Below are 18,061 nucleotides of genomic sequence, written 5' to 3'. Positions count from 1 at the left end.
TCTCCCTTTCAATCTGAGCTACCAGGAGCCTTTTATAGGCCCTGGCATGCTTTTCGAGGCCCCAATGGCCCTTGTTGGTGTGCCGGGTCAGCCTGGCTGACATCAGCAATTTCGTCCTCATGCACTTTTTTAGTTTTAACTTTGGACGCGCATTTGGAGGTCTTCCTGAACTCAGATTGAAGCGATCTTAGTGTCCATGTAAAGCTCTAGATGTATAGTTTCCAGAAAACTAAAGAAATTAAAATTCCAACAGTTGGATAAAAAATTATGACCTCGGGAAGCGTGTTGACGTGCTTTTCATGGTTTACTCAATATCTCGACCGTTTTAACTCCGATTTCGACCCATGAATAGTCGTTGGAATAAGAATTTGATTATCTTTGCAATGACATTGGTCTCAACCTATTTTAATGACTAGATCAAGATTAGGGCTTTTGGGGCCCACCAAGAGTTAACTCTAGGTCAAACTTGGTCAAAGTTGCTAAAATATCTGAGGAGCTCGGGTTTGATATAAAACCATGAAAAATGTTATTTTGTGAGGATTTTAACCTTGTTTGACCTTCGGTTAATCCAGGGTTGACCAGGGGCATTTTGGCTGAAAAAGGCATTTTGAGCGATTCAGTGTCCGAACGGGCTGCGCCACGCCATTATATATGTTCTCGTAACCCCATGGAGAGAAAATGATATTTTTGGATTTTTCAGGGTCTAGCATGCAAATCGAGGGCTGACAAAATACGGTATCAACAACTACCCCTTCTTTATCTGATATCTTGAGTGCAATGAGAGGTGTTGGATAAAGAACGTGACTTCGAATTTTGTTGCCCCCAAATTGCATGTAGAGATCGAGACCATTTTTTTTACCTAATGCAGTCGAGCTGCTGCTTCTGCTTCGGAAAATTTCTTTTGCATCTGTTTCTTGATACTGGGCAAAAACTTCATTATTTTTCTGCAAATATGTTAGTAGCAATGCAACTAGGAAAGCATGCTAGATTTTTTTTTTTTTTTGGGGCTAGGTAGAAAAACATGCAAATGCTAGATGCTATGGATGCAAAAAATAAAATGCTAGGCAAAAGTAAAGGGACATACCTGGTGATTGGGAACTTTGGATTCTTTAGGAACTTGGTGATTGTGGGATGGCGAGATGTACAACACCGCTGCTAGTTAGCCTCAAAATAGGATGTGAGCATATGGCACGGCCGCTAGTTAACCCACTATAGATTAGGAACTTGAAAACTCTTTAGTGACTTGATAACTGTGATGGTGAGACGTACGGCACGACCGCTAGTTAACCTCAAGATAGGATGTGAGCATACCACACAGCCACTAGTTAACCCACAGTAGATCAGGAACTTGAAAACTCTTTAGTGACTTGATAACTGTGTGATGACGAGGCGTACGACATGACCGCTAGTTAACCTCAAGATAGGATGTGAGCATACGGCAAGGCTACTAGTTAACCTACTGTAGATCAGGAACTTAAAAACTCTTTAGTGACTTGATAACTATGTGATGACGAGGCGTACGACACGGCCGCTAGTTAACCTCAAGATAGGATGTGAGCATACGACACGACCTCTACTTAACCCATTGTAGATTAGGAACTTGAAAACTCTTTAGGAATTTGATAACTGTGTGATGGTGAGGCGTACGACACGACCGCTAGTTAACCCGCTGTAGGATGTGAGCATACAGGACGACCACTAGTTAACCCACTGTAGATCAGGAACTTGAAAACTCTTTAGTGACTTGATAACTGTGTGATGGTGAGGGGTATGGCATGGCCGCTAGTTAACCCGCTGTAAGATGTGAGCATACGACACGACTGCTAGTTAACCCACTGTAGATCAGGAACTTGAAAACTCTTTAGTGACTTGATAATCATGTGATGGCAAGGCGTACATCACAACCACTAGTTAACTTGCTATAGGATGTGAGCATATGGCACGGCCGCTAGTTAACCCACTGTAGAGATGTATGACAAGGCCGCTAGATAGCCTCCAAATAAGATGCAAGCATATGGCATGGCCGCTAGTTAACCCACTGTAGAGACGTACGGCACGACAGCTAAACAGCATCCAAATAAGATGTGAGCATACGACACGACCGCTATAACCCACTATAGAGACGTATGGCACAGCTGCTAGATAGCCTCCAAATAAGATGCGAGCATACGGCATGGCCGCTATAATCCACTGTAAGACTCTTGTGAGAATTTGTTTTCTTATGAGAACATATGCTTGACATGAACCTGCACAACATGTTTAGGAAACATTGTTAGTTCATCTGTATTTCCATTCGTTTCATTGGCTTACCACTTATGTCTAAATTTTTGGTTGTTTTGCAGATTATGTCATGGAGGACGAGTTCCAGAGGAGACCAGGGGAAGGCCCCCATTCATTGATATGAACTTCACCAACAATTGTGATGAAACCCGATAACAATGATGGTTTGGAACCCTAAGATCGTTAGACAAGATTTGTTGAGCCTTGACCCGTCATCTAATCAGATGAAACACCAAGACTACGTTGGATTGAAAATGCCACACCAAGAATTCCTAAGAAACTCTCAAGAATCAAGGTGATAAGTTTGGTTGTTTGAACGTCACAAGATTAACTTGATAAGTTCAAGAGTTCTTTTAAGAACCAAGAGGAACACAAGACCTCACAAGGAGAATAATTTTTCTGAAAACCAAAATTGATTTTTAAAATTCGTACTACCCATCTATATACCTGGAACAACCCTCCAAGAATAGGCAAGTCATAATTACAGCTTTGAAAACATCACAAAAATTAAGCAAAACAAGTTCCCACGTTTTTTTTGGATTCTTGGACTTTTAAAGGCAGTCAAACAAGCTAAATGACTAGATTAATTTGCCTCTTCAAGTGCTTTGATGACATGGACTAAGCCTTGATTATTATCTAAGCTTAACTTGGTCTTTTCAGAATCAGCCCAATTCTCTTGGACTAGCCCATTTAGTGCTTTCTTGAAACGTTTAGCTCTAAGTCTTGTAATTGGGCCACTAGGAAGTGACAAAGGGTCATGTGCAAATTCAACTCCATTTCCACGTGTATGATCAGCATGACCAGCTCCTTGATTTGCATCATTCTCCCCCTCTTGAGAAGGATTTGTCCTCAAATCATCACCTACATCAAAAGGAGACAAATCAGCAACATTAAAGCTTGCACTAACACCATACTCACCTGGTAAGTCAAGCTTGTAGGCATTATCATTGATGCGCTCCACTACTTGAAATGGTCCATCACCCCGTGGTAGGAGTTTTGAACGCCGTTTTTCTGGAAAACGATCCTTCCTGAAGTGCAACCAAACCCAATCTCCTGGTTCAAACACTACCTTCTTGCGTCCCTTGTTGGCTTGATGGACATATTGTTGAGTCTTTCTTTCGATGTTCAGCCGTGCATTTTCATGAATCATCTTTACAAATTCTGCTTTCTTTTTGCCATCTAAGTTCACACGTTCACTCAAAGGTAGAGAAGTTAAATCCAAAGGTGACAATGGGTTAAAACCATAAACAATTTCAAATGGTGAAAACTTAGATGAAGAATGTATACTTCTATTGTAAGCAAATTCAACATGTGGCAAACAATCTTCCCATGTTTTCAAGTTCTTTTTAATGATAGCACGCAACAAAGAAGACAAAGTCCTATTTACTACTTCAGTTTAACCATCCGTTTATGGATGACAAGTAGTAGAAAACAACAACTTGGTTCCCAACTTTCCCCACAAAGTCTTCCAAAAGTAACTCAAAAACTTTGCATCCCTATCAGAAATGATGGTCCTAGGCATACCATGTATCCTAACAATTTCTTTGAAGAATAAATCAGCTATATGTGATGCATCATCAGTTTTGTGACATGCAATGAAGTGTGCCATCTTGGAAAATCTATCTACCACCACAAAAACTGAATCTCTCCCCCTTCTAGTCCTAGGTAAACCTAAAACAAAATCCATAGAAATATCAGTCCAAGGTTCACTAGGTATTGGCAAAGGGGTGTATAAACCATGGGGTTTCAACTTAGACATAGCCTGTTTACACGTGATACACTTCTCACAGATTCTTTCCACATCACGTTTCATATGAGACCAAAAAAAATGATCATGCAAAATTCCTAAAGTCTTAGCTACACCAAAATGACCCATCAAACCACCACCATGAGCTTCTCTCACAAGCAATTCACGCAAAGAACACCTAGGCACACACAGTTTATTCTCCCGAAACAAAAATCCATCATGCCTATAAAACTTACCAAATGCCACTTTTTCACATGCATTGAACACATCACCAAGATCAGAATCTTGTGCATACAAATCCTTAATGTATTTAAAGCCAAGCATTTTTGTATTTAAAATGGAAAGTAAAGCATACCTTCGGGACAATGCATCAGCCACCACATTTTCCTTACCTTGCTTGTATTTGATCACATAAGGAAATGTTTCAATGAATTCCACCCACTTGGCATGGCGTTTGTTCAACCTTTGCTGCCCTTTCAAATGCTTCAAAGATTCATGATCTGTGTGAATCACAAATTCCTTTGGCCATAGGTAGTGTTGCCAATTTTCCAAAGCCCTTACCAAGGCATACATCTCCTTATCATAAGTGGGGTAATTTAGGGCTGCCCCACCCAACTTTTCACTGAAATAAGCAACTGGACGGCCTTCTTGCATCAAAACAGCTCCAATACCTATTCCTAAAGCATCACACTCAATTTCAAAAGTTTTAGCAAAGTTAGGTAAAACAAGCAAAGGTGTATTAGTTAACTTTTCTTTGATCTGATTAAATGCCTTTTCTTGTTCTTTCCCCCACTTAAATGGCATATTTTTCTTGATGACTTCAGTAAGAGGGGCGGCTAAGCTACTAAAATCACGCACAAACCATCTATAGAAACTAGCTAAGCCGTGGAAACTCGTCACTTGGCTGATTGTTGTAGGCGTTGGCCACTTTTGGATTGCCTTCACCTTTTCCTCGTCCACCTCAATTCCTCTTTTACTAACAACAAAACCAAGAAACACAAGCTTATCCATACAAAAGGTGCACTTTTTGAGGTTAGCAAACAATCTTTCTTTCCTTAGAATTTCCAAAACAGATTTCAAATGCATTACATGTTCTTCCAAATTTTTGCTATAAATTAGGATATCATCAAAATACACAACTACAAATCTACCAATAAATGCACGCAGAACATGGTTCATCAAATGCATAAAAGTGCTTGGAGCATTAGTTAAGCCAAAAGGCATCACTAACCACTCATACAAACCATATTTAGTATTAAAAATAGTTTTCCATTCATCACCTTCCTTCACTCTAATCTGATGGTAACCACTCTTAAGATCAATTTTTGTGAAGACACAAGAACCATGTAATTCATCCAGCATATCATCTAATCTAGGAATGGGATGACGATATTTTACCGTTATGTTGTTGATGGCTCGGCAGTCAACACACATCCTCCATGTTCCATCCTTCTTAGGAACTAATAACACCGAGACCGCACAAGGACTCATGCTTTCACGCATGTATCCCTTCTCCAATAATTCACCTACTTGTCTCTAGAGTTCCTTGGTCTCCTCAGGATTACTCCTATAAGCAGGTCGGTTTGGAATTGATGCGCCAGGTATGAAATCAATTTGTTATTCAATCCCTCAAATTGGAGGTAAACCATGAGGTACCTCTTCGAGAAGGACATCTTCAAACTCCTGCAAAAGAGAAACAACATTGCTCGGCAAAGTTCCGACAAAATCATTAGTACATAAAAGAGCCTCCTTGTACAGGAGTACAACAAGGGGCTGGTGTGAAAATAATGCTCTCTTGAATTTTTCCTCTCCTGCTCTCATTATGGCCGAAATAATCTCTCTTTCTTTTTCACTCTGATCAATGTTTTTCTCTCCTTTTTTTTTTTAACTCTTTTTTTTCAATTTCGACCTTCCTTTCTTTTTCCTTTTTTTTTTTTTCATTTAATCTTTGTAACTTTAATTGGTCCTCCCTGACCTGTTTTGGAGTTAATGGCACAAGAGTAATGGGTTGCCTTTAAAGAGTGAAAGAATACTTATTTGTGAATCCATCATGCTTAACCCTCCAATCATACTGCCATGGTCTTCCCAACAATAAATGGCATGCATGCATAGGAACCACATCACATAGCACCTCATCCTCATATTTGCCAATGGATAATGCCACCAACACTTGTCTTGTCACCTTGATTTCGCCACATTCATTCAGCCACTGAAGCCGGTAAGGTTGAGGATGTTTCAAGGTAGTTAAGGCCAATTTTTCCACCAAATAAGTGTTGGCTACGTTTGTGTAGCTCCCTCCATCGATAATGACACTGCAAACTTTGTTATTTACAAAGCACTGAGTATGAAACACCTAAAAACTCCTAATTTGACCAAGAAAATATATTCTAAAATAACTCCTAATTGATACTTTACCATATCAGGAATCAAATTTGACCTAAAAAGTATTAAACACCTAAAAACAAGGAAAATACTTAAAAAAAACGTACTAAATAATAAAACCCTAAATAAAAGTTGATTTGGTCTGAAATTAGCAGATCTAAAATAGGAAAAAATTTGCCTTAACTGATATAGAGCTGGAAAGTCAATCAGCCATTAATTCATGCCATAAATCACTCGCACTTAAGCCAGATCAGCCCTAAATAGCTTGAATTAAATTTATTACGTTTTCAACTTCCTTTGGGCCAAGCTTGGAATGTCCTGTGTTAGAATCAGCCCAAATCTCTTGAATCAGCCCATTAAGTGCTTCTTTGATCTTCTTGGATCTTGCTCTTGTAATAGGCCCAACTGGAACATGCAATGGATCCTTGAATGCTTGTTGGTTCCACATAAACTTAGGAGAAGTGATGAGAATCAACAAGCATTCAAGGATCCATTGCAATTTCCAGTTGGGCCTATTACAAGAGTAAGATCCAAGAAGATCAAAGAAGCACTTAATGGGCTGATTCAAGAGATTTGGGCTGATTCTAACACAGGAAATTCCAAGCTTGGCCCAAAGGAAGCTGAAAACGTAATAAATTTAATTCAAGCTATTTAGGGCTGATCTGGCTTAATTGCGAGTGATTTATGGCATGAATTAATGGCTGATTGATTTTTCAGCTCTATATCAGTTAAGACAGATTTTTTTCTATTTTGGATCTGCTAATTTCAGACCAAATTAACTTTTATTTAGGGTTTTATTATTTAGTACGTTTTTGAGGTATTTTCCTTGTTTTTAGGTGCATTTAATGCTTTTTAGGTTAAATTTGATTCCTGATATGATAAGGTATCAATTAGAAGTTATTTTAGAATATATTTTCTTGTCTATCAAGTTTCATGGAGCCCTTAAATAGACTTTGAAGTTTGTAAACGTTTTTCATAATATTATTGAATAAAAATAAGAAAAGGTGAGGCTTTGCTCTTCTTTTGGTTCTTCAAGAATTGTGAACTTATCAGGGATTCTTCCTTGTGGCATTCAAACTTTATACCTTCGGTTCGTGATTCTTTATAATCGTTGGGTCAAGGTCAACTTATACCTTTGGCTTGCGTTTCGATTATAAACGTTGGGTTAGGGTTTCTATCAAAAATCTGAATTTTAGCTTTCTTGGGCAAGTATTCCAATATTTTTGTTGGGTCTCAAAGTGTGTCGATTGAGGTTCGCATCAATATACCTGGAACAACCCTCCGAGAATAGGCAAAGTCATAATTACAGCTTTGAAAACAGTACAAAAATTAACCAAAACAAGTTCCCACGTTTTTTTGGATTCTTGGACTTTTAAGGGCAGTCAAACAAGCTAAATGACTAGATTTAATGTATTTTAATTTGCCTCTTCAAGTGCCTTGATTATTATCTGAGCCCATTTTGGTCTTTTCAGAATCAGCCCAATTCTCTTGGACCAGACCATTTAGTGCTTCCTTGAAACGTTTGGTTCTAATGATGCAAATCAAAGAGCTGGTCATGCTGATCATACACGTGGAAATGGAGTTGAATTTGCACATGACCCTTTGTCACTTCCTAGTGGCCCAATTACAAGACTTAGAGCTAAACGTTTCAAGGAAGCACTAAATGGGCTAGTCCAAAAGAATTGGGCTGATTCTGAAAAGACCAAGGTGGGCTTAGATAATAATCAAGGCTTAGTCCATGTCATCAAAGTACTTGAAGAGGCAAATTAATCTAGTCATTTAGCTTGTTTGACTGCCTTTAAAGGTCCAAGAATCCAAAAAAACGTGGGAACTTGTTTTGCTTAATTTTTGTGCTGTTTTCAAAGCTGTAATTATGACTTGCCTATTCTTGGAAGGTTGTTCCAGGTATATAGATGGGTAGTACGAATTTTAAAAATCAATTTTGGTTTTCAGAAAAACTATTTTGGTTCTTAAAAGAACTCTTGAACTTATCAAGTTAATCTTGTGGCGTTCAAACAACCAAACTTATCACCTTGATTCTTGAGAGTTTCTTAGGAATTCTTGGTTTCGCATTTTCAATCCAACGTAGTCTTGGTGTTTCATCTGATTAGATGACGGGTCAAGGCTCAACAAATCTTATCTAACGATCTTGGGGTTCCAAACCATCATTGTTATCGGGTTTCATCACAATTGTTGGTGGAGTTCATATCATTTGGTATCAGAGCTTTAGTTCTAAGATAAGTTTGCCTATCTTTTATTTTCATTCTATTTCTTGTTCCTCACTAAAAAAAAAACAAAAACAAAAAAAAGACAAAAAAAAAGACAAAAAGAAAAGAAAAGAAAAGAAAATTTCTCAATCTTGTTCCTCACCTTATTCAAGTTCTTGACCTTTTTGATGAGTTTTGGTTGTTTATCATTCTAAATTACTGCTGGATTATTTTGAATTAGTTTCTTGAAGTTCGATTAAGAACTAAAGAAGACACAAAAGAGTGGAAAAAGGCAAGAGTGTGTGAGACCATAAGAATCTTGAGTGAAAACACGTGAGGGAGGGCTTGTGAGGATTCTAACCTTGTTTTGTAGATTTTAAACATGGCCAACAATCAAGAAGAAGACACAACTGAAGAACTTCAACAACATCAGAACCTCCAAATGCAAGCACTGCTAGGGGAGATGAGGCGTATGTTGAGGGCTGAAATTGAACCTATTCATGAGAGATTGGATAGGGTAGAAGCGGGAACTCCTAGAGGCCAGCAACATGACATCCACAACAGGCAGCAAGGTGGGCGTGTTCCACGGTGGAATGTTGAGGAAGAGGCAGAGTCGGAGGAGGTTGATGAGCCATATGTGAACCGAGGCAGGTTTGAGCGTGGGTATGGAAATAGAGAAGCTAGGATGGGTAGGCCTATGAGGGATAATGATTTAGGAAACATAAAGATTAAAATCCCATCTTTTCAAGGCAAAAATGATCCTGAAGTTTATTTGGAGTGGGAAACTAAAATGGAGATGGTGTTTGATTGTCACAACTATTCGGAGATAAAGAAGGTTAAGTTGGCTCAATTATTTGCAATTGAATTTACTAATTATGCCATTGTGTGGTGGGATCAATTATTGATTAATAGGAGGAGGAATAGAGAACCACCCGTAGACACTTGGGAGGAGATGAAAATGCTTATGAGGAAGCGTTTTGCACCCAATCACTATTATAGGGGACTGTATCAAAAGTTGCAAAGGTTAACTCAAGGTTCCAAGAGTGTGGATGAGTATTACAAAGAGATGGAGGTAGCTATGATCCGAGCTAATGTAGAAGAGGACCGGGAAGCCACAATGGCTAGGTTCTTGCACGGTTTAAATCGTGAGATTGCGGATATAGTTGAGATGCAGCACTATGTTGAATTAACGGATATGGTGCATCAAGCCATAAAGGTGGAGGAGCAATTCAAACGGAAGGGATTGGCTAGGAGGGGACAACCTATGACCAGTCAGTGGAAGAAAGCTCCAAAAAGGGACGAGCAGCTGCAAAATAAGCCAAAATTTGAACCATCTAAGAGTGCCAACTCAAAGACCACCAATAATGTAGGTAACACCGAGGCTTTGAGTTCTAAAACCTGTGATATTAAGTGTTTTAAATGCCAGGGGCGGGGACACATAGCCAGCCAGTGTGTAAACAGAAGGGTGATGGTGATAAATGCTCAAGGTGAGCTTGAGTCGGAGAATGAGGAAGAAGTAGAAAATGTTGACATTCCATCTTTGGAGGATGCCGATGATGAGCAAAATGCTGTGGCTGGAGATTTATTAGTAACAAGGCGAGTCCTCAATGTGCAGGTTAAGGAGGAAGAAAGTAACCAAAGGGAGAACTTGTTTCATACTCGGTGCTTTGTAAATAACAAAGTTTGCAGTGTCATTATCGATGGAGGGAGCTGCACAAACGTAGCCAGCACTTATTTGGTGGAAAAATTGGCCTTAACTACCTTGAAACATCCTCAACCTTACCGGCTTCAGTGGCTGAATGAATGTGGCGAAATCAAGGTGACAAGATAAGTGTTGGTGGCATTATCCATTGGCAAATATGAGGATGAGGTGCTATGTGATGTGGTTCCTATGCATGCATGCCATTTATTGTTGGGAAGACCATGGTAGTATGATCGGAGGGTTAAGCATGATGGATTCATAAATAAGTATTCTTTCACTCTTAAAGGGCAACCCATTACTCTTGTGCCATTAACTCCAAAACAGGTCAGGGAGGACCAATTAAAGTTACAAAGATCAAATGAAAAGAAAAAGGAAAAAGAAAGGAAGGCCGAAATTGAAAAAAAAAGAGTTAAAAAAAAAAAAAGAAAAACGTTGATCAAAGTGAAAAAGAAAGAGAGATGATTTCGGCCATAATGAGACCAGGAGAGGAAAAATTCAATTATATTGCAAAAAAAAGTGAGATCAAGAGAGCATTATTTTCACACCAGCCCCTTGTTGTACTCCTGTACAAGGAGGCTCTTTTATGTACTAATGATTTTGTCGGAACTTTGCCGAGCAATGTTGTTTCTCTTTTGCAAGACTTTGAAGATGTCCTTCCCGAAGAGGTACCTCATAGTTTACCTCCAATTCGAGGGATTGAACATCAAATTGATTTCATACCTGGTGCATCAATTCCAAACCGACCTGCTTATAAGAGTAATCCCGAGGAGACCAAGGAACTTCAGAGACAAGTAGGTGAATTATTGGAGAAGGGATACGTGCGTGAAAGCATGAGTCCTTGTGCGGTCCCGGTGTTATTAGTTCCTAAGAAGGATGGAACATGGAGGATGTGTGTTGATTGCCGAGCCATCAACAACATAACAGTAAAATATCGTCATCCCATTCCTAGATTAGATGATATGCTGGATGAATTACATGGTTCTTGTGTCTTTACAAAAATTGATCTTAAGAGTGGTTACCATCAAATTAGGATGAAGGAAGGTGATGAATGGAAAACTGCTTTTAAGACTAAATATGGTTTGTATGAGTGGTTAGTGATGCCTTTCGGCTTTACTTTCTCTCAATCTCTTACAATTCTCATGGGCTTGTTACTTCATTCCTTGGGCTTCCTCGACTCATTTGCTTTCTTCCTGGCCACTTATTATTTGTAGACCTGTTGACCATTATTCTTGCCATTTTTGCCTAATGGTCTTTATTTTACTATTTTCCTTCTCCATCTTTTTCATACTGTTGGGCTTCTTTTGCCATTGGACCCTTTTGTCAAAAGTGGGCATCAACATACTTCAACCAAACTGTACAATAAAAATAAAATTCATTATACTGTATTTTTTGGCCAGGTTTGTTATATCTAAATAAATTATGTTATAATTTTATTACAATCAAAATTCGATTTTATAATTCTAATATAATTATTTTTAGTAATTGGATAAACATCAAGTAATAATTCATATCAATTTTTGTTAAACTTATGAAATGATTAAACTATAATAATTTTAAACTGTATGATAATTAACAAAGCATATTACGGATGAGTAGTGTTTATTACATAAATTGTTTTACAAACACCACCAAAATTAAGTGACAATTTCAGTTACTTTTTAAAATGTGTGTAAAACTATGTAAAACAATTTATGTGCAACAAGTTAAACCCATTAAAGAGGGGAGTTTTGGGGGCGAGGGAGCAAGCTCCCCAAATCTACTAATCAATGATCCTCAAAGACCTTACTACCAATCGGTCTCAAATTCCCTGAAAATGATACATCCGCATTTACCTTCACCCTCAACCCCTTTAACTAGGAGCTCACCACTTAATATCGTAGGTCCCAAGGATCGAGAACAGCTATCCTAAGATAGAAATCGGGCTCGTTTGGTTTGGTCATGACTCAGTTTTCAAAACTCAATACTCATAACTCAAACTCAAAACCCATAACTCAAAACCCAAACCTCATTTTATCTCAAAAACTCCAAAATTCTTGTTTGGTCACATAACTCACCTTTTGCCACCATAACTCATATTTTAGAAACTGAAAACATCAAAATTTTGTTTTCAGTTTCCATCATCCATCACTCAAAATTTTGAGTTTTGAGTGATGGAAACATCACCCAAAAACCAAGCCAAACAAGATTTTTTCAGTGGAACCCATGTGTTTGGGAAACTCAATGATGAAAACTGAGTAATATCACTCAAAATCATGGTGATCCAAACAAGCCAAATGGCCTTGTACGTGGAAGCAAGAATCAAACTAGCTAGCCTAGAAAAATGGTACCCATCTGGGTTAAAGACCAACCTATATACATATCTGTGAAGCCAGAGTGATCACAAGCAGAAAGGATACTTATGCAAAAGTACCACGGAATTGCAATTAGTTTGCACCCACTTAGGGGGTAAAAGGCCGAAGGAAAAAGTACAATGGGGTTGGGGTTGAAAAATTATATCTTGTTCCCAGCATATATGTCGGGTACACAATATACTACCTCTTGGGGTTTCCTATTTGAGTCCAAAAGATTTTAGGCTCGTATTGATTAATTTACATGAATAGTATCATGTAAAATGAACATGGTTGGCAAAAATGTGGCTAATGTTTGCCACTTTGAGAGAAAGTGTACAATTCTTTTTACTACATTATACACTTTTTCTGAGGGGTGGTGTTTATTACACACACCTTATCATATACACTCTCACACACATACTCAAACTACACAGAAATTGTGACTTGAAGTCATAGTTTCCAAAACTCACACACAAACTTGAACTGCATAGAAATTGTGACTTGAAGTCACAGCTTCCAACAAGTCACGATTTTTTTGCAATTTGAGTGTGTGAGAGTTTGTATAATAGAGTGTGTGAACTAATTATTACCCTTTTCCGAGTCTACCATCTCCCCATGCTCTATCTACAAATGATTTTTGAGCTACTCTTCGATTACTCGAACAAAAAATGACTAGTGTGCTGCCATACCTTGTTTGCATTTTCATACCACTAAGCACTAACGCAACTTGTTTGCTAAGCAATATGGCAGACAGTGTACAAATCCTTGATGGAAATATGCATGTACGCAGCGGAAAAATAACGGATCTATTTCATTCATAAATGTTAACATGTATTATATAACTTTCAAAATTTAAGAACAATAGAGTGTACCTTGGAGCGGTGAATTTCAAAACTAAAAATCAGAAGCACTTTGGAACGTTTTCAATCTTCACTCCAATTCTACTAACGCCCAAGATGTGTGGTCTCTCAATTAGTTTTCAAAGGGAGAATGTCAAAGTGTCTAACACTTACATATACACCACTTCACAATGATGTTCTTGCAATTCTTTACAGAAAATTCTATATGTTTCTCCCTTTGTATCTAACTGATTATCTAATTGGGCTAGCCTTTTGGGCCCTTCCAATTGGGTTTAAGTGTGTGGCTTGGAGTGGGACCAAAATGGATCAATAAGACACTAGCTCCAATGGGCCTTGGGCTTTTCTATCAACTCTTGACAAGTCCAAAGTTACCATTAACTATATTTAATACTACTATATAAATATAGTTGCACTCTAGGCCTTATTTATAAATTATATCCCAAGACTTTATTGTACATGCAACCCCTTCATAAAATATTTGTAGTAACACAAAGTTATGAATGTAGACTGCCACTTTGTAAATTACTACATCTTATCCTTGAGTATCTAGTTTAATCCTTTAAGTTATTCATCATATATTTATGAAATCTAATTTCATAAATATATACACTAGTAACTATTTACTAAAGTAGTTAGGCTTAATATTCTGAATAACAAACCCATTAAACTTATCTCAAGAGAACATTTTGTATCTCTGTTAAGAGACTATGAATTCCATCTTAAGAATATATGTTCTATCAACACTAAATGTGATTGCCCAACATACTGAGGTTTTGATCGTTTCTTTAGACCTCACTCTTGATATATCAAAGCAACCTACACCTCATGATCAGGTCCATTGTTCTCTCAGGATTAAGAGTTCATGTAAATAGAAGTCGTAAGTTTATTATTCATTTGACAATCATTAGGAGAATAATAAATCTCACACCGGTTCAATTCAATATGTTTTAACTCTTAAAACATATCAACATATCAACTAGAAACCTCAATTTCCATGATCAAGACAAATCATCTTAGTTGATATGTTATAGTCTTCATAGATAAAATGCCCAATTTCATCACCGACTACGAACTACAATTCTGGGTTTACAAAAAACTTGTGATTTATATCTTCTGTGACTTTCCACATAAATCACATACTATGCATCTCATGGACTATATGATAATGTCTCAATATTCATGTTACAATTATTTTAGATAATGATAAAACAACTTTATTAATCACAACATTAAGTCATACATAATGTCATACATAATAAAATACATAACATCATACTATAGGATTTAAGGGTACTAATCCTACCAATCTCTCACTTGCCCTAAAGACTATTGTGCACTAATCTAACTCACATCTCCTCCAAATGTGACTCTTAAGTCCTTTGGGGCAAGGTTTTGGTAAAGGGATCCACTAGATTCTTTGCACCATCAATCTTTGCTACAACCACATCTCCATGAGCAACAATGTCTCAAATGATGTGATACTTTCTCTCAATGTGCTTTCCTTTCTTGTGATTCCTTGGATCCTTGGATTGTGCAACTGCTCCACTATTGTCGAATAACAATGTAATAGAAACTTGCTCAATTCTCATAACACCAGGATCAGAAAAGAATTTCTTGAGCTAAACAACCTCATTTACTACCTCACAAGCAGCAACATATTCTGCTTTCATGGTGGAGTCCGCAATACAAGATTGCTTAACACTTCTCCAACTTATGGCTTCACCTCCTAAGGTGAATACACAACCCGACGTGGATTTTCTGAAATCTAGATCCGATTGTAAATCTGAATCTGTATAGCCAATGGGAATCAAATCCTCACAACGATAAACAAGCATATAATCTCTCGTTCTTCGTAGATACTTGAGAATATGCTTTACAGCTTGCCAATGTTTAGGACTTGGATTTGATTGATATCGGCTGACCATGCCAACTAAATAACAAATATCCGGTCTAGTACAAAGCATGGCATACACGAGACTTCCCATAGCAGAAGCATAGTGAACTTGTCTCATCATATTTTCTTCCTCTTGAGTCTTAGGCCTTTGGTCATCAGACAAAGGAAACCCATGTCTAAAAGGAAGTAATCCTTTCTTGGAGTTTTGCAAGCTAAACTGTTCTAGAACCTTATCTATATATCCAGCTTGTGACAAACCTAACATCCTATTCTTTCGATCTCGCCAAAGCTTGATCCCTAGAATATAGTTAGCTTCGCCCAAGTCATTTATATCAAATTGGCTTGACAAGCAAGCTTTAACCGATGACATTACTCCTACATCATTTCCAATAAGTAGAATATCATCAACATAAAGCACTAGAAACATTACTACTTTATCTCGATGTCTTTTGTACACACATGGTTCATCAAGATTTTGTTCAAAACCAAATGATTTGATTGTCTGATCAAATCTGATGTTCCATGACCTAGATACTTGCTTAAGTCCATAAATGGACCTTTTCAACTTGCATACCATATACTCTTGGTTCTTTGCTGTGAAACCTTCCGGTTGCAACATGTAGATTTTTTCTTTAAGATTTCCATTAAGAAATACAGTCTTGACATCCATTTGTCAAATCTCATAATCATAATGAGCAGCAATGGATAAGAGAATTCTGATAGATTTAAGCATGGCTACAAGCGAAAAAGTTTCATCATAGTCAATGCCTTCTTTTTGTGTATATCCTTTAGCCACTAGTCTTGCTTTAAAGGTTTCAACATTTCCATCTATCCCTTTCTTCCTCTTGTAAACTCATTTACAACCAACAGGTTTAATGCCGTTAGGTGCCTTTACAAGATCCCATACATGGTTAGAATACATAGAATCCAATTCAGCTTTCATAGCTTGGACCCAATGATGTGCATCCATATCATTTATTGCCACCTCATAAGTATAGGGATCCGATTCAGCTTCTTCTGAGATAGCTTCATAAGTTTCTCCCAAACCTATAAATCTCACAAGAGGCTGAACAATTCTCCCACTACGACGAGGCACCTGTGTACTTGACATCTCATGAGTAGTATCTTGTGGTGTATCTAATACAACCACATCATCCCTAGTTTCATACATTAGTTGTTTAACTACAAGTTCATTCATTTCAGCCAACACAACTCTAATTCTAGGAGTAAAATTATTCATATAGTCATTTTTCAAGAATTTGACATTTGTGCTAACAAACACTTTATTATCCTATGACTATAGAATAAACTTCCAACAGTTCCTTTTGGACACTCTACAAAAAATACCACTTCTGTTTTAGACTGTAACTTGTGAGACTTTCCTTTTAACACATGTGCTGGACAACCCCAAATATGGAGATGTCTTATACTAGGCTTACGCCCAGTCCACAACTCTACAGGTGTTTTAGGAACAAACTTTGAAGGTACTAAATTCAGAAGATACATTGCAGTACTTAAAGCATATCCCCAAAAAGAAATTGGTAGAGTCGAATAACTCATCATAGATCTAACCATATCTAAAAGAGTCTTATTCATTCTTTCTGCCACACCATTTTGTTGTGGAGTTCTAGGTGCATTCAAGTGGGATATAATCCCATTTTCAGTCAAGTAATCTTTGTAATTTCCAAGAAGGTATTCGCCACCTCGATCAGATTGAATGGTTTTTATGTGTGTCTACCCAATTAATTTTCAACTTCTGCCCTAAACTTTCTGAACTTTTCTAAAGTTTCGAACTTCCGTTTCATTAGGTACACATAACCAAATCGGGTGATGAGAATCAACAAGCATTCAAGGATCCATTGCATGTTCCGATTGGGCCTATTATAAGAGCAAGATCCAAGAAGATCAAAGAAGCACTTAATAGGCTGATTCAAGAGATTTGGGTTGATTATAACGCAGGACATTCCAAGCTTGGCCCAAAGGAAGATGAAAGCGTAATAAATTTAATTCAAGCTATTTAGGGCTGACCTGGCTTAATTGGGAGTGATTTATGGCGTGAATTAATGGCTGATTGACTTTCCAGCTCTATATCAGTTAAGGCAGATTTTTTCCTATTTTAGATCTGCTAATTTCACACCAAATCAACTTTTATTTAGGGTTTTATTATTTAGTACGTTTTTTTAGGTATTTTCCTTGTTTTTAGGTGCAATTAATGCTTTTTAGGTCAAATTTGATTCCTGATATGGTAAGGTATCAATTAGGAGTTATTTTAGAATATATTTTCTTGTCTGTCAAGTTTTATGGAGCCCTTAAATAGGCTCTGAAGTTTGTAAACGTTTTTCATAATATTATTGAATAAAAATCAGAAAAGGTGAGTCTTTGCTCTCTTTTGGTTCTTCAAGAACTGTGAACTTATCAAGGATTCTTCCTTGTGGCGTTCAAACTTTATACCTTTGGTTCGTGATTCTTTATAATCACTGGGTCAATGTCAATTTATACATTTGGTTCGCGTTTCAATTATAAACGTTGGGCCAGGGTTTCTATCAAAAATCTGAATTTTAGCTTTCTTGGGCAAGTATTCCAATATTTTTGTTGGGTCTCAAAGCGTGTCGATTGAGGTTCGCATCATTTGGTATCAGAGCACAGGTTCTAAAATCAG

The 18,061-nt window shown here is 37.5% G+C and overlaps 1 protein-coding gene across 1 annotated transcript in view; it reads left to right on the top strand.

The window, feature by feature from the left end:
* Positions 1-10,791: 10,791 nt before the first annotated feature.
* The window catches only part of LOC142644229 (uncharacterized), a 13,972-nt gene continuing 6,702 nt past the window's right edge, over positions 10,792-18,061 (top strand). Inside the window, exon 1 of the mRNA XM_075818884.1 lies at positions 10,792-11,408. Coding sequence (XP_075674999.1) covers positions 10,792-11,408 — 617 coding nt within the window. The remainder of the gene's footprint in view (positions 11,409-18,061) is intronic.

Source organism: Castanea sativa, chromosome 7 (assembly GCF_040712315.1).
Source record: "Castanea sativa cultivar Marrone di Chiusa Pesio chromosome 7, ASM4071231v1".
Lineage (NCBI taxonomy): Eukaryota > Viridiplantae > Streptophyta > Magnoliopsida > Fagales > Fagaceae > Castanea > Castanea sativa.
Note: the sequence above shows the minus strand (reverse complement) of the source record. Positions and strands in the feature narration are given on the sequence as shown.